The sequence below is a fragment of the Lampetra fluviatilis genome, chromosome 65, assembly GCF_964198595.1.
Source record: "Lampetra fluviatilis chromosome 65, kcLamFluv1.1, whole genome shotgun sequence".
Lineage (NCBI taxonomy): Eukaryota > Metazoa > Chordata > Hyperoartia > Petromyzontiformes > Petromyzontidae > Lampetra > Lampetra fluviatilis.
In genome coordinates this window covers 1,833,040-1,859,463 of record NC_136339.1, presented here as the reverse complement: position 1 = coordinate 1,859,463, position 26,424 = coordinate 1,833,040, and the positions used below count along the sequence as shown (strand labels likewise).

The following is a 26,424-nucleotide window of genomic DNA, read 5'->3' as shown; positions in this document are numbered from 1 at the left end:
AGCGCGCGGAAACTAAACTTCCCCCCCCGAGAGAGAGTGCGGTGTGCGCCGCAGGAACCCCTGCAGAAGGAGCCCGGGGACAGACGAATCCAAGAGGATGTCGGCTGCGCCTTCCCGGGCTTGGACGACGAGCAGCTGCGACGAACCCAGCAGCGGGATCCGGATCTGGCGGCGGTGGAGGCGGCACTGCGAGAGAAGAAGGATGCACTATCAGGGCCCTGGAGCGGTTTGTATGCCCGGTTTTGTGTGGAAAACGGGGTGGTGAGGGAACTGGCCGACGCTGGGCAGCCGGGGTGCATCTGCGTTCCCGCCCATGTGCGACCCCAACTACTACGACTGGTACACGACCACCCGCTCGGGGGCCATGATGGGGAACGGCGCACCCGGGAGACTCTGCGTCGCCAGTATCTCTGGCCTAAATTGGCGCAAGATGTGGCCGCCTGGGTGCAGGGCTGCCGGGCCTGTCAGCAGTGTGGGCATAAGCCGGCGAGGTACCAGGTACCCCTGAGGCCGTTCCGAGTCAGTCGGACGAATCAGTTGGTCGGAATCGACCTGCAGGGGCCCTTTCCGCGATCCCACCGGGGCAACCGATATATTCTCGTAGCGGTGGAGTATTTCACCCGCTACCCCGTGGCGGTGGCTATCCCGGATAAAACAGCCCTCGTAGTGGCCCGGGCCTTCGTGGAAAACTACGTACTTAAGTGCGGGATCTCCGAACGAGTCATTACCGACCAGGGTAGTGAATTCGAGGCCGAACTATTCCAGGCGCTGTGCCGAGAGTTCGGGATCCAGAAGGACCGAACCACGGCGTATCACCCCCAGGCGAACGGGATGGTAGAGAGGATGAACCAGACTCTGGCCGGGAAGCTTAAACGCATGGCGGCCGCGAATCAACAGGACTGGGACGAACACCTCCCCTATGCCCTGTTCGCCTACACCACCACCGTTCACACATCTACAGGACAGACCCCGTTCCTAATGATGTTTGGTCGCGAGTCTCGCCTGCCCGCAGATCTGCTGTTCGGTGTCCCTCCGCCGCAACGGGAGGAAGGGAGCCACCCCGTGGAGCACTTACTGGAGACCCTGCGAGGGGCCAGGGGCCGAGCCTACCCGCACGGAGAGGCCGCACACCAGCGGCAAGAGCAGGGCGCCCGACCCCGTATGGAGCCCCCCTTCTACACTGCGGGCTCCGAGGTGTGGCTGTACACTCTCCGCGTCGGTGCCAGACAGGTGGGGAAGCTGACCACCTACTGGCGAGGACCCTGGATTGTGAGACGGCAGATCTCACCATGGACGGTGCTGATTCAGGGAGGAGAGAGAGGCCGGGAGATGGTGGTCAACATCCGCCGACTGAAGTCGTGGCGAGCAGCCCCCGAGGGGGGGAGCCCCACCGTCCAAGTACCCCGAAACCCCGGGGTCCCCCCACCCCCCGTGCCCGGGGGCCTCGCGCAGTATATGGGCCCCACGGAGCCCCGGGCTCCGAGGGGCCCCGGGCGGGGCCGGGGGCGACGAGGACGGCGACCCTTAAACCCCACCGCCTCTGAGTTTGTTCCCCAGCCCGCAGGTGCCAGAGGCCGAGGGGAGCCGTTGGAATGGAGGAGGAGACCACCGCCGGAGCCCCAGGAGACGGAGCCGCCACCCCCGAGGCCAGCCACAAGGGCCGGGCGAATCCCGCGGACCCCGCGGCGATACCTCGTGGGGGCAACCCAGGCGAGGTGCTCCAGTCAACCCGGGACGGGGACTGGCACCTCGGGGGGCTATGTCATGGCGCCGCCACGAAGCCGTTCAGCAGGCGCCCCACCTACGACCTCGCCACCACCAAGCGACGGAGCCGACCCCGCGTCCCCCTCACCTCACCTCACATGAACACACCCGCATGCATTTCCCCCCCCCCATAGAGCTGGAAGGGAAGGTCACCTGATCGACCGGTTTTTATCCGAGAAGCCCTTACCGGGATTAACTCTCACGGTTTCCGGCGATCAGGGAATTGGATGACCTCCCCCGTGCTACGTGGCACCGCGGCGCTGCGACCGGCCTTAATATGGTGTGGTCGCGGCGTGGGGCATTCGGCCACCGCGGTTGAGGCGCATTTCCCCCCACACACGCAAGTATCGACGGGGCAGGCAGAGGGAATAAGCATTGTGATGGAGGAGCATCATTAGAAAACACGCAGCGCATCTGAACTGCAATAATAGCGAAGGCGCACGGTGCGTGAGAAAGGGATTGATTGGAATTTGCGCCGTGCAGGTCGCTCATTGATTAGCGGAACAAAGGCACCGTGGAGCCGCCTGGCCCGGGCGAGGGGGGCGCGTGCCATTGTTTGGAGTTTACGCCGCGCGGACAGAGGATTAATTAGCATAGCGAAGGCGCACGGTGCGTGGGAAGGGGGTAGGGGCCTGAGTCCGGGAATCAGGATAAATGGGGAGCGCAAAGGGGAAATCGGGCTCTTACTCCAGCGCCAGGCGACCAGACGCAGCTCCAGCCAGCGACCCGGACGTCCGTGCGACGCACCGAGGTACGCTGTTAGCACAAGGATCAACGGACCGCCGTGGACACTTAACAGTGAGTAAGAAGGTGAATTAGAATCATAGCAGATAAATCGGGAATAGGTATAGAGGTATCAGCGTAGGCCAGCCTCGTCGACTCACTGATTTAACACCAGTCCCAGGTAGCAGACAATAAATCATTAATAGCTGATCGTGGCCTCGTGTGATCTCGTGTTATAAGTGTGAACGCGTGTGGTACTGTGTATGCGTAAGCTCGCGGCGTGCGTAATCGACGTACCCCAGGTGCGCGATCATAACGTGAGCGGCCAGCGGGCGGCGAGCGCGGCGCAGAGCGGCGCAAGAGTGGGTATCGCGTGTGGAGCTGTATGTGTGTGTGCGCGCACGTTCACGACGTGTATAATACAGGTGCGCGATCCTAACGTGAGTGGTCAGGGTTGAGTGAGTGCCGCGCAGAGCTGTGTGTGGGTGTACGCGTACGTAATTAACCATGCCTACTACGCGGACCCGCGGGGGAGGGGAACCCTCGAGCGACGGCTCTCACCCCATGGGTGAAGAACCCAGCAGCGGTTCGCCTAGCAGCGAGGGGGCGAGTAATGAGGTTAACCCGGCCGTTAGGGGTACCGAGGGAGGGATCTCGGGGGCCAGCGACCCTCACATAAGCCATAATTCAAACTGTTGGCAACTTCCCCCCACTTAGTGCCAAAGTAAGAAATGACATCATGTATGTTCAACTTTTTTCACACCACTCATAGCCAACCCGTGCTAATCAAAGGTGGTGGGGGGAAGGACAAACTAATTGTGAAGTGGTAAGGGAATGTAAGACTGAGCTACCACCCGTAGGACTGCCACTGGTCCAGTTTTGAGTTGGACTGATTTGACAATTGAGAATGAAGCAAGGTTATTCGAACATTAGCCCTTAACCACACATACTTTTGCGGGAAAACTTGCAAACAAACATACTCTGATAATATAAGCATTGTCTATTCGCCTAATGGCATTCTCTGGTCTGACACTGGTGAGACAAGGCCATAGAAAAGGCTGTCTCCGGTGTAGGCCAATCAGTTTCAAACACAATGCAAGCATTATCAGAGGATGTTTGTTTGCATGTTTTACCACAAGTATGTGTGGTTAATGCAGACTTGATCCCTTGCAAAAAGGTTTTTATTTGGTGTTTGAACATCTTAACACCTGATTTATTGCCAGAAACGGTAACACGTATTCTATTTTTCATCATCCCACATTGTTCCCTGCTTATCACAGTTTATCTTGCCACATCGGGTTAGTTGCTTGAATCGCCCACCTCCCATTCCCCCTATACCTCTGTAGAGACAGTGCGTAGACTAGCGGCCACGAGTGGTAACTACTGGTGTAAAGACAGTATAGGAGACGAGTGGTAACAACAGAGACAGTACATACGACTAGCAGCCACAAGGGGGAATAACCAGCCCAGGGAACAAAGAGGGGAACGATCTGGGAGCTTCAGGAACCTGCGAGAGAGTTCGAAAAGAGGGTGTGGCCAGGGGCGGAGGCATAGGCCACGCTGCCGGATAAAGGGGGTGAGAAGAGGGGTTCTAGGCTACCGTGGGGATCGGGCTCGACGCTGTCATTGTTGTCATCGTCAGTCATCGCTATATAGTCAAATCGTCATTATGTCAAGTCATCTGTGTTATCGAGTGGACGCTGTGAAGAGATCATATTATAAATAAACCCTCTACAGTCCTTGTCTCCGAAGTCATTACACCTCCATGCCAGCTCCCTTGCTAGGAACTTCCAATCTGTATCGTATCATTCGGGGCGATGTTCCTGGTTCAATTTTAATCCGTCATTCTTTTGTATGGCAAGGTGAAATTTGCAACATTGGGATCTTTGGATGAAATTTGTCTTGTAAATTATTGACATCATTGTATGTGTTTACTGCATATAGAGGTTATTAAGCCATGCAATAGCCTGTGCAGAGGCTTGGTGGACGTCTGTGATATTGCCCACGTGCCACATGGGCAGTGTTGGGGTTACGTGACCGATGGTCCGGCTCTGGTGACCGAAGTCGTCGCAATGACGACGTGATGGAAACCTTCCTTCATGTGAGTTGCTCCTGTTCAGTTGCTTTCTCTTGAAACGAGTGGAGCCGGTGTGACCTCACCTGTGTAGCATATCAGAACCTAAAAAAACATTTTGCATACCTATGGGTAGCCCAACGATTGTCAACCGTCGCCCTTACAGTCAACCCTCCCTTCCCGCCTTTTACTTTTGAATCCCTCTTCCGATCCCTTTGAATCTCTTATCCTAACCAATCGTCTTTGAGGCCTCCCTGTACCAATCGGAGGCCTTGATTGACTTCCTGACTGTCCATTCGCATGTACGATGTCAGGTAAGTGGTCTGTTGCCTCGGTCATTACATATTTATTATCCATTGTGTAGTGTATTCAACTGAGTCGCAGACGTACTCTTTGGAGGCAACACATTTATTGATACCAACACAAAGGGGTAACTGCCCCTTTACCAGATCACAACCTATCGTGGTGGACCACCAGGCTAACTACACTTATTACATTGGGAGTAGCTACAATAGACTGGACCCCGGCTTGGGTCCAGGTCCACGTGTTGGTGACTCTTCTCGGATGTAGAACGTAGAACGCCGATCTTCAGGATAACAACAGTAATGATGCACCCCGGTCCCTCTGGGGACCCGGTTTATATCCTCACTGGTCGTGGCTGGCCCCGCCCTTGGTCACGACCACCTTCTTGAATCCTCTAGCAGGATCTCGCCCCGACACGTGACCACCCCTAGCCCCCACTTCGGGCCCCTGTGTAGACTTCACCCATCACGTGCCTTCTAGGGTCAACCAGAGTGCCATGGCCTACATTAACCCCATTCATGGCCGGCACTCTCACACCCCCTCCTATTGGGGACAGCACTGTGCGCCGAGCGTGGTGCCACTCAGCGCTCTCTATCAGCGCTCACCGAGCCCCTCTAGGGCTGGTACTACACCCACATGTATGGGGTGTCCGCGATGTAAATACATCACACGCCGTGCCTCGCTCGAGCCGGCATCACCCAGTGACATACACGATGTCGCTACATACGTGATGTCCGCGATGTATGTACATCGCACGCCGTGCCTCTCTAGGGCCGGCACCACACAGTGACATCCGCGATGTCACTACAATTGTATAAGTACGTATTGTCTTGTTCACGTAGTATTATCAAGGGCTGTAGGAGGCACGACAGATGTTTTGGGCTGATGTTTCATGTTAGATATTAAAATGTATCATGTACATTTTTTGTTAAATAATATGGTAAATATTGTTAAATATGTAGTGAGTCTAACTGAGTCGCAGACATTGTCTTAGGGAGCAACACGTTTTATTAAACTATTAGCACAACATACTCCAGGCGATTAACACAACATACTCTCGGGTGGTGACCACCCAACTAAGCACTCTACGGCGGAACTAGACACGGTTCCGCGATCCCGGTCCAGACCACAAGCTGGGTTCTAGACCGCATGGCTGGAGGCTTCTTCAAGCTTGACGTGGATCTCCTGCCTCTCCAACAGCAAGAACCCCGAGCCCCTCACAGGGCCCCCTGATATCGGGCCGGGCTGGCTCTGCTTCTTGCCCCGCCCACCTTCTCGATCTCTCTCGCCCTTGCCCAAAGGCTCTCGAGAGTTCTTCCCGGACCATGTGACTACCCATTGGCCCCCTTCACCGGTGGCTCCCCTCCAGTATCATCCGGTCACATGTCCCCAGGTCAGCCAGAGTATCATGCCCCCAACGTAACCCTAGCTGGATGACACTCCCTCGCTTTCTCAACGGGAGCCCGCACCGCACGCTGTGCGTGGTGCCACCGCGCTTAACCAGCGCTCACCCAAGCCCCCACTAGGGCTGGTACTACACCCCGTGTCCGGGGTGTATACACAACAGTATACATCCCGCCGTGGGCTCGCAGGCCCGGCACCACACAGTGACATTCCCAGTCACTACAAATATGATAAGCGGCTGTTATCACAATTTGACTGAGGAATTCAGCTGCAAGGTTGTGACGTGGAGGGAATCTCTGATCGCTATTGCAGGTACACAATTGCCCTTCCCAAGAGGACTTTTGAAATACAGTATAGACAGTCCCCAGGTTACGGAAGGCATAGGTTCCGAAGAATGATTTGTATCCTGAATTTTCCGTATGTCGGAAACTGAACAATTTTCCACCCAAAATAAACAAATTCCAGTTAGCTTAATCCTACTGAAGCCAAACCTCACCGCACTGCACTACTTGTGCTTACATAACACAAACATTTCCGCGTATTTAATTTTTTGTAACATGATTTATTTCCGTAAGGTCGGATTTCCGTAATTCGGGTCTTCCGCAACCCAGGGACTGTCTGTAAAGTTTTGGTGTTTCACAAACCCCCCTGGTGTTCAGCCATTGTCGAGTCGTCCACTTCTCCGGATGACAGAACACAACATAGAGTCAATACTCATCGTCTCAGAACTGTATTCTTTTTTATTGTTGTCTATTTAGCCGACCCCAGACTCCTTGAAAGGATGCATGATGGGAGGAGAGGGAACAGGGCGGACCGATTATGTGAGCAATGTTATAGCTCACTGACCCGCCCCCTACTACTGAATATTTGTGGGGGAAAAATAGCCTCATAGCTCATTGGATTCCTCTGGCCGGACAATGTCATGAATGCCGTCAACTGGCTACTGGACATTGACTATGTTGACCTATGTTTGGTATGAATTGCAACTTTTTGTTTAGTTGGCATCTTGTGCACTTTCCACGACAATGGACGCTCATGTCGTATATTTAACATCTCAATGGAAGTAATACACAGAATTCTAAACTGTCCAATATTAGCCTACTTGAGAAATGGCCTGTGCATCACTCCATGGGCAAAAAGATAAAGACGCAGATCCCCGTTACAGCCTGAATAGACTGTTGGGGCATGTGCTGTTAGCGAGCAGCACCTATTAAGGTCGGGACGGCACACGAGGGGGTGGGTGGCCAGCACCATGCCCGACCGCCTTTGTCTCCCTAGTGGCGATGTTTTTACACACCGCACCAGGTATTCATTTGAGGCTGAGTCGACCTCGGGGAGACCCAGTACTGGTTCAAATAATGGCTATCACTGGTGTTGGCCGTGAGCGGGAATCGAACTCGGGTCGCCGGGTTCGTAGTGCAGCGCGCTAATCACTGCGCCGCCACTCCACTTCAGGGGCGCACACAAACACACACCCGATGTCACATCTATTCATACCGAAATGATTCTGATATCACCAGTTTATCACCACATCAAGTAAAAATATTTTCCTATTCACGATGCGCAATGCACAATACACTTCCAACGATAAACACACATATTCTTAGGTTTTTTCGGTAAAGTCACGTAGGTAAAACATTAAAATTAATGAAAGTAAAATAAAACAAAATAAAAATAAAAATCACGACGTTTCGGAGGCAACACATCGTCGTGATTTTTATTTTGTTTTATTTTACTTTCATTAATTTTAATGTTTTACCTACGTGACTTTAACGGAAAAAACCTAAGAATATGAATCATTGCAGTCACGAAAGCTTCAAATCTAGAGATAAACACACAGTTAACCGCCTCATGTTTTACAGGGTCATTCATACGCGTCCTCAATTACAGGGCTTAAAAAGCTGGACTATCGCAGCGGTTGGCCGTTTCTTTCATTTTAATGAACACGGGAGGGGTGGGGTGGAGGAGGGGGGGGGAGTCTAACATGTGGGAGTGTTGAAGAGATGTGCAGGTTGGTTGTGAAGGATCTCGGGCAATGAACAATGTAGGATGACGAAAAAATAAGAATAAGTTTTACTGCTTCTTGCAATAAATCAGGTGTTAAGATGATCAAACACCAGATACCTTTTTGCAAGGCATCAAGTCTGCATTAACCACACATACTTCTGTCAAAACATGTAAATAAACATCATAATAATGTACGCATTGTCTTTGAAACCGATTGTACGGCCTTGTCTCACCAGTGTTAGACCAGCGAATACTAAAAGGCGAACAGACAATGCATGGTATCGGAGCATGTTTGTTTGCAAGTTTTGCCACCACAAGTACGTGTGATTAATGCAGACTGTTTGAACATCTTAACACCACCTGTTTTATTGCAAGAACGGAGTAAAACCTATTCTTATTTTTTTCATCATCTTGGATACTGCCAAAAAAGGTTCACCACCCGCCAAAGGGGCGTTGGGGTCTGACGAAGGTCTATTTTGAAATCATCGACGTTGAAACAATATTACCCATAATAATAGTTTTGTGTTGGGTTAGATCACGTAAATATAATTGTGTTGTTAAACTTGCCACCACCCTACACACAGCCAATCTGTAAAGGGTTTGTCACGTAAACTAAACGTGTCCAATTCGTTTACGAGTTCAGCATGAACCGATTGTTGTATGTTGGAGGGTAAACCCACAATATTTACAATTCAAGTACCGTGATGTTTCGCCGGTAATCACAACCAGCCTCATCAGGCGGCAGCCAGAGAGTTGTGGAGAAATCTTCCTCCTGTTTTGGTCTTATAGAGATAAATATGATGTCGTCACTAGTGAGCCAATCATCAAGTGCGAAGTTCATCATGCGTACAAATCAAATGAAATCCCAACGAGGATGCATTGGGGAGCAGCACAACCACCACCACTACCCGGACACAGCCAATTTACTTAGTTCAGCACTCACCGGTTGTGTGTTGGAGAGTATACCCACGACATTTACAATTCGAGTACCGTGAGGTTTCGCCGATAATTACAACCAGCATCACCCTCCTGTTGCGGTCTTAAATACATCCCTACTAATTAATACACATCGTTCACGAGCACAATACACAAATCGGTAAATGTATTCCGGAGAAAACAAAACCCATTCAACCATTGCTTTCAATGTCAAATGGGAAAAACCTCAGGATTCAAGATTTCTACCGGGTAGTTCTAGGAACGCCTCTTTAAAATCATCGCTTCCCGTACCTCTGATTAGCACGGTTGGCTACGTACGTTGTGAAAGTTCAACAACACGTACATACGTACGCACTCTGGGAAAGTCCTTCTTCCCACACTCCTCGCACACCCACGGGCCTCTCACCGGTGCGTGTTCTTGTGCTTCTCCAGATGATAGCGGTGCGCAAAGTCCTTCCCGCACTCGCCGCACACGAACGGCTTCTCGCCCGTGTGCGTCCTCGTGTGCTTCTCCAGATCGGAGCGCTGCGCGAAGCCCTTCCCGCACTCGCCGCACACGTGTCTCCACTCGCCCGTGTGCGACACGGAATGCCCCTCCAACTTGGAGCGCTGCGCGAAGCCCTTCCCACACACCTTGCACACGTGCGGCCACTCGCCCGTGTGCGTGATGGAGTGCGCCGCCAATTGCTCGCGCCACTTGAACCCCTTCCCGCAATCGCCGCACACGTGCGGCTTCTCGCCGGTGTGCGTGATGGTGTGCTTGTCTAGGCAGGAGCGCTGCGCGAAGCCCTTCCCGCACTCCTTGCAGATGTGGGGCTTCTCACCGGTGTGCTTCCTCTTGTGCTTCTCCAGATCGGAGCGCTGCGCAAAGCCCTTCCCGCACTCGCCGCACGCGTGCGGCCACTCGCCCGTGTGCGACGCGGAATGTGCCTCCAATTTTGAACGCCTCGTGAAGCCCTTGCCGCACTCCTTGCACACGTGCGACCTCTCGCCGGTGTGGATCCTGAAGTGGATCTTTAAATCGTACGACCGCATGAAGCCCTTCCCGCATTCCGTGCACGCGTGTGGCCACTCGCCCGTGTGCGACACGGAGTGCGCCTCCAAGTGAGAGCGCTGCGCAAAGCGCTCCCCGCACTCCTTGCACGCGTGCGGCTTCTCGCCGGTATGCACTATAAAGTGAGTCTTTAAGTCGAAACTCCGCGCGAACCCCCTCCCGCACTCTTTGCACACGTAAGGTTTTTCCCCCGTGTGCGTCCTGACGTGCTTCTGCAACTCGTAGTTACGCGAAAATCCCTTTCCACAATACGCGCACACGTGCTTCCTGCCGTCAGCGGCGCTCGTCGCTTCGCGATCGACGACCTGCGGAACGGTCGCCTTTCCGTCGGCGCGTAGCCTCTGCCGGCTGCCGATGGATGACAAGGCGACACTGTGGAGCATCTTGCCGCACCGCATGCATCCGGCTCGCGGGGTCTGGCAGATGCGCCCCACTTCGTCCGTCGTCGTTTCGAAGCAACCGCCCCTCCTGCATTCCTCGCACAGAAGCCTCCTTCCTTTTCCTTCAACAGCTGCGGGGTTATTAAATAAAAAGAAAACACAAATACTACCGGTTAGAGGAAAATACATTTTTAACAAACATAGCTTCCTCAATCAATTTAACATGCACATCTCGGTTAAATGGTGTCTTTTATGATCAACAAGATAAGAAAATGCATGCGAGCATCACAAATACTTGGAAATCATATTAGTATCTGAAACATAGTATGCACAATCTGCCTGTTTGGTTAAATAAAAAGTTAATGGACATGATCTTACTTCAAATACTTTAACTATTTGACCAGATAAGGCCCACTGAGCTAAATGGCTCTTTTTCAGAAGCGACCTGGCCACCAATAATAGCTCAATGAAGTGGCCTATCACGTGGAAACGTATATCAGCAGCCAAATACGATAAAAGCATATTTCTAAATGTGGAGGGAAAAACTGGAGGACACAGAGAAAAATCCACGCGACCACGGGGAGAGAGGGAAACATGCAACTCCAAAAATACCGGCGTCAGGGTCGGTATCAAACCCACAACTTCCTGTATACCAGGCGAGGTAATTAACATCTCGCCACTGTGGCACCCCTCTCACCACCGTGGTACAATCTACAAGTATGTCATCATCATAGGCTATCCCTCGCAATCAAGGATGACTGTCTTCCATAGAAGAGTTGGATTATCTGTGGGTCCAAAGATGGCTGAAGAGACCGATCTGAGATTGACAGATTCTGCTGCAGCTCGGCCACACGTGTCCAGAAAGAGTGGTGGATGGGACTGGATTAGTAAGTCAGGCTGCAGCATGCCATTTCCGCCGTTCCCGCTTCCACACTTCCTGTTTATGCCGTTGAGTTTCAAAATGTTCGGATCCTTGAAATAGACTCTCTGTGTGTGTCTCCAGCTGAGTTGATCCTGGGCAAGAATCTCACATGAGTTGGTGTGCACCATCGACTTCTTCATGTTGGCATTGAGGACATCCTTGAAGTGCTTTCTCTGCCCTCCTCTTGAACGCACACCGCGACTAAGCTGGGTGTAGAAGACTCTTTGCTTCGGGAGTCTGGAGTTGGGCATACGGATGACGTGGCCGGCCCAGCGAAGCTGATGTCGAATGATCATGGCCTTAATGCTCATGGTGTTTGTTTGCTGATGTTAGTGCATCTGTCTTCCCACCTGATTTGAAGGATCTTCGGCAGGCAGCGTTTATGGCACTTCTCTACGGCTTTGATGAGATGTCTCCTGTATATTATCCACGTCTCAGCTCCGTACAGTTAGGTAGAGATTACGACTGCTTGATAAACCATGATCTTGGTTTTGGACCTGATGTCACGTTCCTCAAACACCATTTTCCTCAACTGACCATAAGCTGCTTCCGAGGTATTGGAAATGCTCAACGTTTTCCAGAGCTGGGGACTGCTCATTGAGAACTGTTTGATGGATGACTTTATTCTTTAAAATATTCAGCGTCAGTCCTATTTTCTCATACGCTTCAGTAAAAGTTTTGACGATTGCCTGAAGATCTGCTTCTGATTGGGCACACACAAAAGCATTGTCAGCATACTGGAGCTCAACAACTACTGCCCGGATGGTCTTAGTTTTAGTTCTAAGTCGGTTGATGTTGAACAACATTCTGTAGTTTAGCTCCACTCATGCTCGAAGCTTGCCAGTAGTTAGCTGTAGCATCGCGGCAATGAATATTGAGAAGAGTGTTGTAACGATGATACAGCCTTGTTTGACTCCAATGTTAACTTCAGAGTGGTTTGAGGTGGAGCCATTTCTAAGAATCACTTCTCACATACCATCATGCAGCAGCCAAATAATGGTGACACATTTCAATAGGCATCCATACTTTTGAAGGATCCTCCAGAGTGCTTCTCGGTTGACAGAATCAAGGGCTTTTGTGAGGTCAAAGAAGGCCATGTAAAGAGGTTTGTGTTGTTGCTGACATTTTTATTGCATCTGACGGGCAGTGAAGACCATGTCAGTTTTGCCTCTCGATGGCCTGAACCCACATTGGGATTCTGGGAGGAGTTAATTAGCAAGTGGCAGAAGATGGTTCAGGAGAGTTCTTGCAATGATCTTTCCTGCAGTGGACAGCAAGGCGATCCCCCTGTAATTTCCACAATTGGATTTATCTCCTTTCTTAAAGATTGTCACAATAATGGCATCCGAGGTCGTTTGGGATTTCCTCGTATTTCCAAATCTTCAAGATGAGCGCTTGGAAGCAATGACATGAGCTCCTCTCCCCCTTGTTTGAACATTTCTGCAGGTATTCCATCAGCTCCAGATGCCTTATTGTTCTTCATCTGCTTGATAGCTTTTCTCACTTCATCAAGGGTTGGGGAGATTCCAAGCTCATTTCTGATTGGGTGTTGTGGGATGGAGCAGAAAACACTCATCGACGGACGAGTCTCGGTTGAGAGACTTTCAAAATGCTCCTTCCAGCAAGTGTTGACAGCTTCCCTCTCATTGATCAGATCTCCTCCATTCTTAGGCCTCATGTGGGTTGGTCCCTGAGTGCTCGGACCATAGGCGGTTCTGGTGGCACTGAAAAAGCCGCGCATATTATGGATGTTGGAAAGATGTTGGATCTCTTTCACCTTGTCTTCCCGCCATCTGTTTTTCATATCGCGGGTCCTCCTCTGGACCGCTGCCTTCACTTGTAGGTGATTCAACCTATTTTGCTTGAAATTGGTGTAATTTTCCCGAGCACAAAAAACCTTGTGTTTGCGATCGATCAACTGTTGGATCTCCTGATCATTCTTATCAAACCAGTCTTGATGTTTCTTAGTAGAGACTCCAAGTGTCTCTTTACAGGTATTAATAGAGTTCTTGAGACCTTCTCGTTGATCTTCCGTCGGCATTTATTCCACTGCAGCCATCGCTTGGGAGCCAGTTTTAATGGACGTGATTGAGCAGATGAGTCGGTGATCAGTTCAGCAATCATCAGCTTCTAGCAAAGCCTCGGTGATGCAGAGATGTTTACGATCCTGGGCATGAATAATTATGTAATCGATCAAGTGCCAATGCTTAGATCGTGGATGTTGCCATGATGTTTTGTATTTGTTTTCTGGCAGAACAGGGTGTCGGTGACGATGAGGTCATGTTCCATGCATTTAGTCAAGACGAGGATGCCGTTGGAATTGACCTTTCCCACTCCTTCCTTGCCGATGGTTCCATTCCAGAGCCTTAAGAACTCTTTCTACTCTGGAATTAAAATCACCGAGACGAATAAGTTTGTCTCCTACAGAAATGGTATAAACGACCTTGTCAAGGTTAGCGTATAATTTTTCATTGGTGTCATCATCAGAATCAAGCGTGGGACATATGCGCTGATGACAGTGGAATATCGCCACCCCACCAGTTTGAGATGAAGAGTCATGAGGCGCTCGCTGATTCCGATGGTTCTTTCTTGATGGCGAAACCAACTCCGTGCAGCCGCCGTTGTTCTTCCTGTCTGCCTTTTCCAGAAGAGTGTTTAGTCACCTCCGTGTTCCTTGAGCTGCCCCTCCCTTGTTCACTGAGTGTCACTGAGGGCAGCCACATCAATGTTGTGCCATCTGACTTCCCGGGCCACGATTGTGGTGCGGCGTTCTGGGCGTTCGTTTTTAGGCTTGTCCATAAGGATCCTGACATTCTAGGTCCCAAATTAAATGTTTTGGCTTTAAATTTTTGTTTTCACTGCAGCAATGGTGATCCCTCTGGAGGTGGTTATCCAGTCGGGAAGGGGTGAGACAGACTATGTTTAGGGCACATTTTCTAGCCCCTTCCCCATGTGAGGTGAGCAGAGTGGATCCTAAAGTGGACTGCTCAGTCACAGTTACAGCTGCCAAAACACACTTCTGTATCCTCCAAGTGTAAGACATCCTTCATGCCAGCTTGCGACTAGAAGCTTCCAGACTTCACAATCCTGCTCCCGTCATCACTAGCTGGTCGCCAAAGGACTTGTATTGAATGTGCTGGAAGCTGCTATTCCTTCCATGAAAGACGCCAGTGCGTGATTTATTTTATTGTGAAGCTGTTGCACAGCAGCTTCCACACAGCAGCTTCTGAACGCGACGATAAATCCAATGGCAAGGAGACCAAGACAATCGCAGATGTGGTTCTGCTGCAGCCTTCATCTGCCTTCACAGCCGTTAAGAGATCTCAACATCTTCTGCCTACTCTGCCGTTGAGGACGTATTAACCCCATGGCTGGAGGCAGGTAGGATTATACTGGTAGGAACCTCCTGGTTACACCAGCCAACAGGGGATTATTCTGTCCGTCCGCCCGTCGTGCAGGGAGGGGCTGGGTGGGGAGGGGAGGGCGGGACTGGGTGGGGAGGGGCTGGTCACCCCGTGGTGCCCTTATAAAACTCAACGTTTAACCTACTCACGCCGGCTTGTGCCCGCCCTCACAGTCGGGCATATTTGCGTTGACCCTGGCCATTGACCGAGCAACCCAACGTTCCTACCAGCTCCCTCCACAGGAATGTGTTTATAATGGCGACCTATAATCGCCATGTCACAGCATCGTCAAAGGGTATATGTGGCTTTTGAAGAGGAAAAGCATTGCCATCTGCACTCCTGACCACACCCTGGTGGTGCTCGAGCTGTTTGGTCCACGACTTATTCGTGAGGGTTTCCCCCTGCTTATTTCGCACACAACCTTCACAGAAGGTCTTTCCACTGTCCGCCACCTGCGGACGCGCTGGGTAGCAGTGCAGTTCTGCCTCCAGAGCTGCACTGCTCCACACAAGTATGTAAAGGAGCGAAGGAAGAGAGAGAACCTCATGAAGAAGAGGCGGAATCACATCACAAGAAGAACGATGAGGGTTACAGACACAATTAGCAAGGGCAAAAACAGACGACTGAAAGCGGGCAGGGGCGATGCGGAAGGATTGCGAGGTGATCCAAAGGGGATCTTCTCACCTTCACCAGCGTCCTCCTCTGATGACTCCACCTTGATGAAGTTTCGGTGTAAATTGTCAGCGTATCCATGGGAATCGTCCGTGCCCTCTGGTCTCTCACTGGCTTCTCCAACTTGACGAGTATTTGGATCCAGAACTGCACATTTATAATAAAAAATGTATTACGGTCTTTCAATCATGGGAGTTATAAAACATAAATAAACATGGCCAGTTACATATATCAGCCCTTACCACCGCTAAGAATGATCAACGTTGAATTAGTTGAGTTCTTTGAGGCTTGGGTGTTTAACAGTTAATTAATCACGAGTTATTTACTTACAGCAAGTAGATTTAAACCACCACAGATGCTGTTCAGATAGCGAACCTGAATAGCACAAATAAATGTTGTAACATCTTAACACCTGTATTCTTTTTTTTCATCTAGTATCAAGATGATGAAAACATAGCAAAAAGAGCCCCAGATACATTGTGTGTTCCTTTCACCGCCAGTTTAATTCTCACTCTTTTGTTACAGGCACCCCAAATGCCGATGTATGTGCACATATTTTACGAGGAACATTAGTAAACCATATAGTGCCATACTCTTTGGTTCTTTGGGTAAAATCACGTAGTTACAAATAAAATATGTTTTATTAGAAATTTTATTTCTAACTACGTGACTTTACCGAAAGAACCAAAGAGTATGGATACCTGCAGTCACGAAAGCTTCAAATCAACATATAGTGCCATATTTACTGAGCCTGATCACTCGTCATTTCAAACCAGATCACGGATGACTTCAAAAAAATTACTACAATTAAAAAGCCCTGATATAAAACACGGCTCATTACCCCGCAGACTCAGCTAGAGTTGCGTTCCTGAAGAACACCGCGCTATGGAAAAATTGCATTATAATAAATAATATAGGGGTTAAAGCATAGTCCGTGATAAGGTGTGAGATGCGTACGCAGGCCGAACAAAGACTGAGGTATGTGGGTAGCATCTCGAAGCATCCAGCAGCATCTCACCTTCTGCGATGCTACGCCAATTCAGTCGTATTACAATCGCTTATTCTTACTTGCACGAAGTAGTTCTGTTCACGCGATCGCGTCATATCCAATTCGCATCCGTGTCGCAACAACTTGTTATGAAAACACGCGGCGTTATAGGAGAACAGTCTGTACTGTACATACTGCGGGGTAAAGTTATGCCACCCCCCACCCCAAAAAAATCTAACGTTAACTTCATATTGCTTGGGGAGAGAGGAGTCGGTATTTGTGCAGTTCAGCTAATTCCCCCGAGTGTGCTTTCCAACTCTAACGCGGGTCGCTTGTAATACCGGCAGTGTTATCCATGTCCCAAGTGCTGCGTTAGCGAGTAGCAGCGCCACCTATGAAGGCCGCCTCGGCACACGAGCGGCGTGGGGTGGCCAGCACCACGCCCGGACGCCTTTATCTCCCCCAGTGGCAATGTTTACTAGACACCCCACCGGGCACTCGTTTGAGGTTGGTTCGACCGAGTGGGACGCCCAGGAACGAGTAAAGACAATTGTCATCGGTATTGGAGGCCGTTGGCGGGCGTTGAACCCGGGTCGCCGGGTTAATAGTACAGCACGCTAACCGCTGTGTCACCGCTCCTCACAATCCATGTCCCCCGACACACGCGCTATGTTTGGCTTTAACTACAATGTTTCTCATATCGTTGCAATCTATCGTATCCCAGCTATAAATATTATAAACGTTTGGATGACTGCCTGTGGGAAACTCATTCTTTATTCACGAGTATCTATTAGTTTACCTCTTGTATGCAGCCTGATATGACCACAAATGAACTGTGATTTTTTTTTCCTCTCGAAGATCGGTTGGCTCTACTGGTGTATTAAACAGAAGCCAGGTGTCTGTATGCATATTGAACTTCTTTCGCACCGTACGTAGCCAACCGTGCTAATCGGAGGTGCGGGGGGAAGGACAACAAACTAAACACAAAAAGCAGCTCTAAAGAAATGAGTTTTAATATCTAGATGATTATTTAAAAGTGCATAGCGCCACCGGCTTCCTAATATCGGAAGAGCATTCCAGACGGCCGCAGAAGCACATCTGAAAGCGCGCGATGCAGCGACCACCTCTGTTCGATGGCCAGCCAAAAGCCGCTGCTGTGAGGATGACCGGAGTTCGCGTGATGGCTCATGCTCCTTGACGAGATCAGCAAGGTGGTGTGGTTCATTTGTGGCGAGCACTTTTCGTGTAACGAGTGCGACCATCGACGGTAACACAAGACGACGTCGCACGTTTGTCTGCGATGCGCTCGAAACGGAGACTCACCTTGACCAGTGTCCTCCTCCAACAACTCCACCTGGATGAACTTTTTTATGTCGTCCGCCCACACCTCCACCTTGGTGGTCAAGTTCTGTTTTGGATTGGCCAGACGTCTGTCGTGGCAATGCGCCATCCCCTCTGGATTCTCGGTGGCTTCTTCAGCCTTAACAGAATTGACATCTAGAGCTGCAATTCAGAAAATGCACCGCGGTAAGTTTGACGGATGGCAGATTTATTACATTACGCAACACAGGCCGGAGAGGGATGTTTCTCCCACCAATATTACAATTCTCATTGCGTTGCCATAGTTGGGACTCTCAGAGGCTTGTCCATAAGAGTTTTTTTTTGGGTTAGATCGTGGAAATATAAATGTGTCGTTAAACCCGCCACCACCCCCACAGAGCCAATTAGTAAGGTTATTGAGGGCTCGGGGTGAGCATCTACATCATGGGACCTCCTTTGCCAGTACCAAAATATGAGAATAGGTTTTCCCCTTTTGTCTGGCAACAAAACAGGTGATAAGATGTTAAAACACCAAACTGAAACCTTTTGCAAGGAATCATGTCTGCATTAACCACAATATTTGTGGTCAGAATGCAAACAAAAAACGGACTCTGATAATATATGCATTGTCTTTAAAACTGATGCTCACCCCGAGCCCTCATTATTCTGATTATGCTTGTCTTTGTGCTGTACGCCTTTTGGCATCCTCTGGTCTAACACCGCTTTGAAACTAGGCTCAAAAGAAAGCTGTCTCTGGTGTGGACCAATCAGTTTCAAAGACAATGCATATATTATCAGAGTACGTTTTTTGTTTGCATTCTGATCACAAGTATTGTGGTTAATGCAGACATGATTCCTTGTAAAAGGTTTCAGTTTGGTGTTTTAACATCTTAACACCTATTCTATGGGTCTTTTGGTAAAGCCACGTAGCTAGAAAAATAATAAAAATATCACGACGTTTCGATCGCAACGCAAGCAATCGTCTTCAGGTGAGAGACGATTGCTTGTGTTGCGATCGAAACGTCGTGATATTTTTCTTGACATTCACCACTCACCTCATCCTCAGCATTTACGAAATATTCTACAGTACATCAGGAAGCCTGTTGAGGCACCACAATGACAAGATGTTAATTGCCTCACCTGGTATACAAGAGGTCGTGGATTTGATCCCGACCCTGAAGCCTTCTGTATATTTGGAGTTTGCGTTTTCTCTCCATGGTCATGTGGATTTTCCCTCCACACATTTAGAATCAACGTTGCGTTTAAGAGTATTTGGCTGCTATAAATGTCCACATGATGTGACAAGCCACAATCATTGGGCTATCATTTGTGATAGCCAGCAGCTCAGTGGGGTCTTTTTACCTGGTCAAATAAAAACTAGTTTTTTATACTCTTTGGTTCTTTTGGTAAATTAAATTGCGACGTTTCGATTGCAACACAAGCAATCATCATCAGGTGGGAAAACCACAGCAACAAAATGTTTTGCTGAAGTGGGAGAGAGCAAAAAAAATTCTTGCTGTGGTTTTCCCATTTGATGATGATTGCTTGTGTTGCAATCGAAACGTCGTGATTTAATTTTTTTCATACCTACGTGACTTTACCGAAAGAACCAATGAGTATGGATCCCTGCAGTCACGAAAACTTCAAATCTAGAATTGTTTTTTTATAGTTTCAATGGATCCTCTGACCAGACGCATGCCTATCCGTCGCGTGCTTCGATGGGCGAGCTCACTCACCCTGCTTAGCTATTCTCTAAAAACTCGCACCTGTTTCGCTTGCAGGTCTTCACTTCCCCATGTATGACCAGTGGACTCTAGACTATGCAGTATTATTATTTCCTAACTTCGTGCACGGTGCTCTGAGATCCCTGGATGAAATTTGCGCCTTATACGGTAGATTCTCGATCATACTTGCTAATGACGGGGAGGACGGCTGTGGATTATTATTAAAAATCGCTGATAATCCAAAAATATACATTTTGCATAGATATCTATGCCGAAAACCACTAATATAGGTATCAAATATGTTTAAGTAAATTAAATTGATTAGGGGATTAACCAAAGCGCATGATTGCATGGTTTAAGCACCGTGTGACTTGTAATAAACATTTCCAAGAAGAACAATGTTTCACTGCGATTAGATTATTCATTTGGGCTAATGGAAAAACCCATGAGTTATTAATTTATGTCAAAATCTCAGGTGCGCGGTTAATCCGATTTGCGGATTAACCGCGCACCTGGGATAATCAGGAGTCTATTGTAAATTATTATTATTTTGAAATGGGGCTGTGTGGCTCATGTCATGTCAGGCTAAGCTCGATGCGCACGGTAAATAAAATAATCGCAACAACGATAGTCAAATGTCTCCGTGTCAACTTGCTGCTGCCGGCGACGACGATCCATGTTTGATTGTCAATCGTCGTGGTTCAAACGGAACTCACCGACATCTTCGCATTTCATCGTGAAGTCAGGACACGCTCCACAGTTTGCACTTTCTTCATCCTCTTGTTTGATGATCGGAAATCCCACGTACGAAGACATCTGAGGACGAAAGTAAGTTTTGTTTACATCCAATTAGACATGTGCAGACACACATACGCATGTGCACTTTTGTACATACACAAAGACAGACTGTTGGGGCAAACGCAGGTGCTGTTAGTGAGGATCCCCTGTATGTATATTTAACTTGTGAAGGCCGGCACGGCACACGAGAGGGCGGCGTGGCCAGGACCACCTTTGCCTCTCTGGTGCTGCTGTTTACATACCACAACCAGGGGCTCATTTAAAGCAGAGCAAACCTAAAGGAGGTCCGAGACCGGTTCAGATACCACTCGTCAAAGATTTTTGCCGTAGCTGGGACTGCATATTGTATGTCAAAAACACAGATACACATACATATAATATATATCATATATATAACAAGGACAAGGATTCCCTGTGTAGCCTTAACAGACTGTTGGGGCAAGTGCTGCTGGCAAGCACCTATGAAGGCCAGCATGGCACACGAGGGGGTGGGTGGCTAGCACCACACCCGGCCGCCTTTGTCTTCCTAATGGCGATATTTACACATCGCACCAGGTACTCATTTGAGGCTGAGTCGACCTAAGGGAGGCCCAGGACCGGTTCAGATAATCGTCACTGGTGTTGGCCTTGAGTGGGAATCGAACTCGGACTGCTGGGTTCGTAGCGCACCAACCGCTACACCACCGCTCCCCACTAGGACAACAATAGAGTATTCGTACACAAACATTAGTAAGCATAACATCATGAAATCCCTAATAAGCATTTAGAAAAAAAACACGATACGCAATACAAGCAGCACATGCGTGAACATTATTAGCAAGCGCCACGCAGAATGAACACAAACACGCGCGCCAGCGATCACAACAGTTAACGCAACATGCGTGGGTTCGATCTCGACCCTGACGCCTGCTGTGATATTTGGGGCCGTCCATAAATGACGTCACGCACCTAGGGGGGGGGGGTCAGACATTTGTGACGATGTGTGACGAGGGGGGGGGGTGGAGAAATGTGACGTCACATCAAAATGCGCAACTTTAAATAAATATAGACAACACGTTCTACTTAATTAAATAGACTTTTTAATAAATGTTTTCTCCTACAACATCAGAGTGCAGCGCCACATTAAATACGCACTACAATGACAATAGTTTAAAGCGAATTGAAGCATGTTTTTTTTGTGACGTCATATTTGAGGGGGGGTCTGACTTTTTGTGACGCCGTGTGACGATGGGGATGGGGGGGGTAAAAAAACTTCCAAAATCGCGTGACGTCATTTATGGACGGCCCCTTTAGAGTTTGCGGTTTCCCTCTCTCTCCGTGGACGCATGGATCTTACTCCGGGTCCTTCCGGTTTTCCCCTTCACATTTAGAATCAACGTCACGCGTTTAGAGTATTTGGCTGCGATACATTTCCACACGATGATGATAAGCCACTTCATTGAGCTTTCACTTGTAATGGCCAGGTCGCTTCTGAAAAAGAGCTACGCAGCTCAGTGTGGGGGCCTTACCTGGTAAAGTAAAAATTATAGTTTGATATAATTATAGTTTGATATAGGCTTTTCCCCTTTTTGTCTGGCAACAAAACAGGTGTTAAGATTTCGATTTAAAGCTTTCGTGACTGCAGGGATTCATCTTCTTGGTTCTTTCGGTAAAGTCACGTAGAAGTGAAATAATAAAATAATCAAAGTAAAACAATAAAATTATCACGACGTTTCGATTGCAACACAAGCAATCATCATGTGTGAAAACCACAGCAATACAATTTGCTGTGGTTTTCACACCTGATGATTATTGTTTTATTTTTATTTTATTATTTCCCTTCTACGTGACTTTACCGACAGAACAAAGAATATATAGGTGTTAAGATGTTAAAACACCAAACTGAAACCTTTTACAAGGAATCATGTCTGCATTAACCACAACGCTTGTGGTGAGAATGCAAACAAAAAACATACTCAGAACACATTCCTGCGGAGGGAGCTGGTCGGAACGTTGGGTTGCTCGGTCAATGGCCAGGGTCAACGGCGGCGTAGTGTACTCCGTAAATATGCCCGACTGTGAAGGCGGGCACAAGCCGGCGTGAGTAGGTTAAACGTTGAGTTTTATAAGGGCACCACAGGGTGACCAGTCCCTCCCCACCCAGCCCCACCCCTCCCCACCCAGCCCCTCCCCACCCTCCCCACCCAGCCCCTCCCTCCCCACCCAGCCCCTCCCCACTCTCCCCTCTCCACCCAGCCACACCTCTCCCATTTTTGGATGCACGACGGACGGACACAATAATCTCCTGTGGGCTGGTGTAACCAGGAGGTTCCTACCAGTATAATATATGCATTGTCCTTGAAACTGATTGGTCCACACCAAAGGAGGTCCCATGATATAGTTTGATAGTTTAAATTATGCAGTACGAGTCACCATTCAACTCCTTCAAGAACTTGACTTTTTAATTGCACTTTCTTGATGAATCAATCCTTTTAATAATTATGACCGTTGTGCTATATTTAATGTTGCACAAGACTTAACAATACAATTTTTTAAAAATATTTTGTTGACTCACCGATAGCAGCTGAATGTTAAAAGTTTACCGCACTACGTATGACCAACTTTTCATTTAAATGCATTGGAGTTTTTCAACCAGGTGGTATATACCAAAAGATCGACTAAAACCTTGATATGGTACCCTGAAGGCCTGAATATAAGTTTAAATTAAACAGTTATCACTGCACCAAAGCAAACCTGTCAACCCCTTATCAGTGCAAACTTATTACAGACCAATTCAGACCTTATTGGTCACCCCGCGTCGTTATAAATCTCAGCGTTCGTCCTACAAAGTCCCATCACAAGGGAGAAACACAAACAAATAGACAAACAGCCGATGCTAATTACGCGTTGGAGTATGTTAATTATGCGATGGAGTATGTTAATTATGCGATCGAGTATGCCGATTAGGCGGTGCCATTGGAGAATGAATGTCTATGTGTCTCTGCATGTGTGTGTCTGTCTCTCTGTGTCTATGTCTCTCTGTGTCTATGTCTCTCTGTGTCTATATCTCTCTGTGTCTCTCTGTCTGTGTCTCTCTGTGTCTGTGTCTCTCTGTGTCTATGTCTCTCTGTGTCTGTCTCTCTCTGTGTCTATGTCTCTCTGTGTCTGTGTCTCTCTGTACCTGTATCTATTGCTATGTGTGCCCGCCTCTTGTCTCCATATCTAGAACGGCATCTGCGTCTCTGTGTCGATGTCTGTGTCGATATTCCCATACAGATCTATGTGTCTCTGTGTCTATAATCCCATATAGCTCTCTATGTATGTGTTTCTGTATATCTGTGTCTTTATATCTGTCTATATGTCTGCCTATCTGTCTGTCTCTATCTATGTGTCTATGTATGTGTCTGTGTCTAAATATATCTTGTCTTTGTGTATATATGTATCTTGCCTTTGTGTCTGTCTATGTATCTCTTGTCTTTGTGTCTGTGTCTATGTATGTCTCTCTAGCAGCGCTCCTGCTGCATCAGCTGCGTTCGCTGTGGCCAAGAACGACACCTCCAGAGTCAATCCACGCGCAGCTCCGTGTCTCTCTCTGTGCTGTCTGTCCGTGTTGTGTCTCTCTCTGTGTGTATCTTTGTCCCGATTGCTCCGTCTATCTACAATCTCTGTATCTAAGTCGGTTTCTGTCTGTGTCTTTCTTTCTCTTACCTCCCTCCAAATCCAACTCTCTGCGTCTCGCTCCGACTCTGTCCCTCTGTAAGAATGTATACGTGTCTATCTGTATGTCTGTGCGTTACGTGTCTCTGTGTGTCTCTCTCTACGTGTATTACATCTGTTTGTCTCTCTGTCTGTGTGCCTCTGTAACGCGCCTGTGTATTACATCCGTGTCTATATATCTGCGTCTCTATACGTGTATATGTGCTACATCTGTGTATTTACTGTGTTTGTATCTCTACGTGTCTCTATACGTGTCTGTGTGTATTACTGTGTCTATAACGCTGTACGTGTCTGTGTGTATTACTGTGTTGTCTCTCTCTGTGTCTCTGTACGTGTCTGTGTTACATCAGCATTAGTGTGTTGATGTCTCTGTACGTGTCTGTGTGTAATATTCTGTTTGTATCACTCTGTGTTACATTTGTGTGTATTGCTGTTTGTGTCTCTGTGTGTCTCTGTACATGTCTGTGTTACTGTGTTTGTCTCTTCGTGTGTCTCTGTACGTGTCTGTGTGTAATACTGTTACATCTGTGTGTATTGCTCTGTGTTTGTGTCTGTCTCATGTATGTGTGTTACATCTGTGTCTGTGTACTACTCGGCAGAGGTGGGACAAAGTCATTGTTATGCAAGTCCAAGTCGAGTCGCAAGTCATCAAATTCATGACTCGAGTCTGACTCGAGTCCAAGTCACATGACTCGAGTCCACACCTCTGCTACTCGGTGTGTATTGCTTTGTGTGTCTGTCTCTCTATGTGTCTCTGTACGTGTCTTGTGTGTGTACTGTGTTTGTATGTGTCTCTGTACGTGTCTGTGTGTTACTGTGTCTCTGTACGTGTCTGTGTGTGTCACTGTGTGTGTCACTGTGTGTCACTGTGTGTGTCACTGTGTGTCACTGTGTGTGTCACTGTGTCTGTGTCACTGTGTGTGTCACTGTGTGTCACTGTGTGTGTCACTGTGTCTGTGTGTGTCACTGTGTCTGTGTGTCACTGTGTGTGTCCCTGTACGTGTCTGTGTCACTGTGTGTCCCTGTACGTGTCTGTGTGTCACTGTGTGTCTGTGTGTGTCACTGTGTGTGTCACTGTGTCACTGTGTGTGTCCCTGTGTCTGTGTGTGTCACCGTGTCTGTGTGTGTCCCTGTGTCTGTGTGTCACTGTGTGTGTCACTGTGTGTCTCTGTGTCTGTGTGTGTCACTGTCTGTGTGTGTCACTGTGTGTGTCACTGTGTCACTGTGTGTGTCCCTGTGTCTGTGTGTCACTGTGTGTGTCACTGTGTGTCTGTGTCTGTCACTGTGTCTGTGTGTGTCACTGTGTGTGTCACTGTGTGTCTCTGTGTCTGTGTGTGTCACTGTGTCTGTGTGTGTCACTGTCTCTGTGTGTCACTGTGTGTGTCTGTGTGTGTCACTGTGTGTGTCACTGTGTCAGTCCCTGTTTCTGTGTGTCACCGTGTCTGTGTGTGTCCCTGTGTCTGTGTGTCACTGTGTGTCTCTGTGTCTGTGTCACTGTGTCTGTCACTGGGTGTGTCACTGTGTGTCTCTGTGTCTGTGTGTGTCTCTGTGTCTGTCACTGTGTCTGTGTGTGTCACTGTGTGTGTCACTGTGTCTGTGTGTGTCTGTGTGTGTCTCTGTGTGTGTCTCTCTCCCTATGACGACGTCTCCACGGAGACTGCGAGTCGGCCTCGAGTCGGCGCCGTGTCCGCGTGCCCCACTCGGCTCACCGTGGACGCGCCCTGCCGGGTGCGGAGACAGACAACACGCGACTGACGCTACGCTCGGCCGTGTCTCTGTCCCCGCTGTCCGTGTCCCTGTCCCCGCTATCCGTGTCTCTGTCTCTGCGTTGTCCGTGTCTCCGTGTCCTTCCCCGTGTCTGCAACAGCCGAGGCTGCTGTGTCTCTGTCTGCAAGTGACCTCCCCCCACCCCATTCACTGCCCAGCAAGCGACAAGATGCAGCGACGAAAGGAATCATTTTTTTAGCGACAAGATGCCGGGAAAGCCGGGCGATCGCCGTCGACGCAGACCCTGGCAGGTGCCACGGGTTGACCGATTGGGATGAATTCTGTCCAGTGCCCGATTATCCCAGGACCAAAAGTCGCTACACATGTAGTAGTAGCTACACGTGTAGTAGTAGCTACATATGTAGTAGCTACACGTGTAGTAGTAGCTACATATGTAGCAGCTACGGGCCCCATACTTTCAAGGCCCCCCGCACTAAATACTTTCAAGCTATCAATTCCGGGTCAGTGATTCTGCACTTGCTCTGTTA

General features: G+C 48.9%; 1 protein-coding gene across 1 annotated transcript; it reads right to left on the bottom strand.

Moving 5' to 3' along the window:
* Positions 1-7,956: 7,956 nt before the first annotated feature.
* On the bottom strand, positions 7,957-26,058 carry LOC144952091 (uncharacterized). The gene is made up of 5 exons (XM_078882495.1): positions 25,879-26,058; positions 20,392-20,491; positions 17,955-18,134; positions 15,656-15,790; positions 7,957-10,776 (listed from the first exon to the last, which is right to left on the bottom strand). The coding sequence occupies exons 2-5, from the start codon at positions 20,489-20,491 to the stop codon at positions 9,614-9,616; spliced, it is 1,578 nt and encodes a 525-aa protein (XP_078738621.1). The 5' UTR covers positions 25,879-26,058; the 3' UTR covers positions 7,957-9,613.
* Positions 26,059-26,424: the final 366 nt, after the last annotated feature.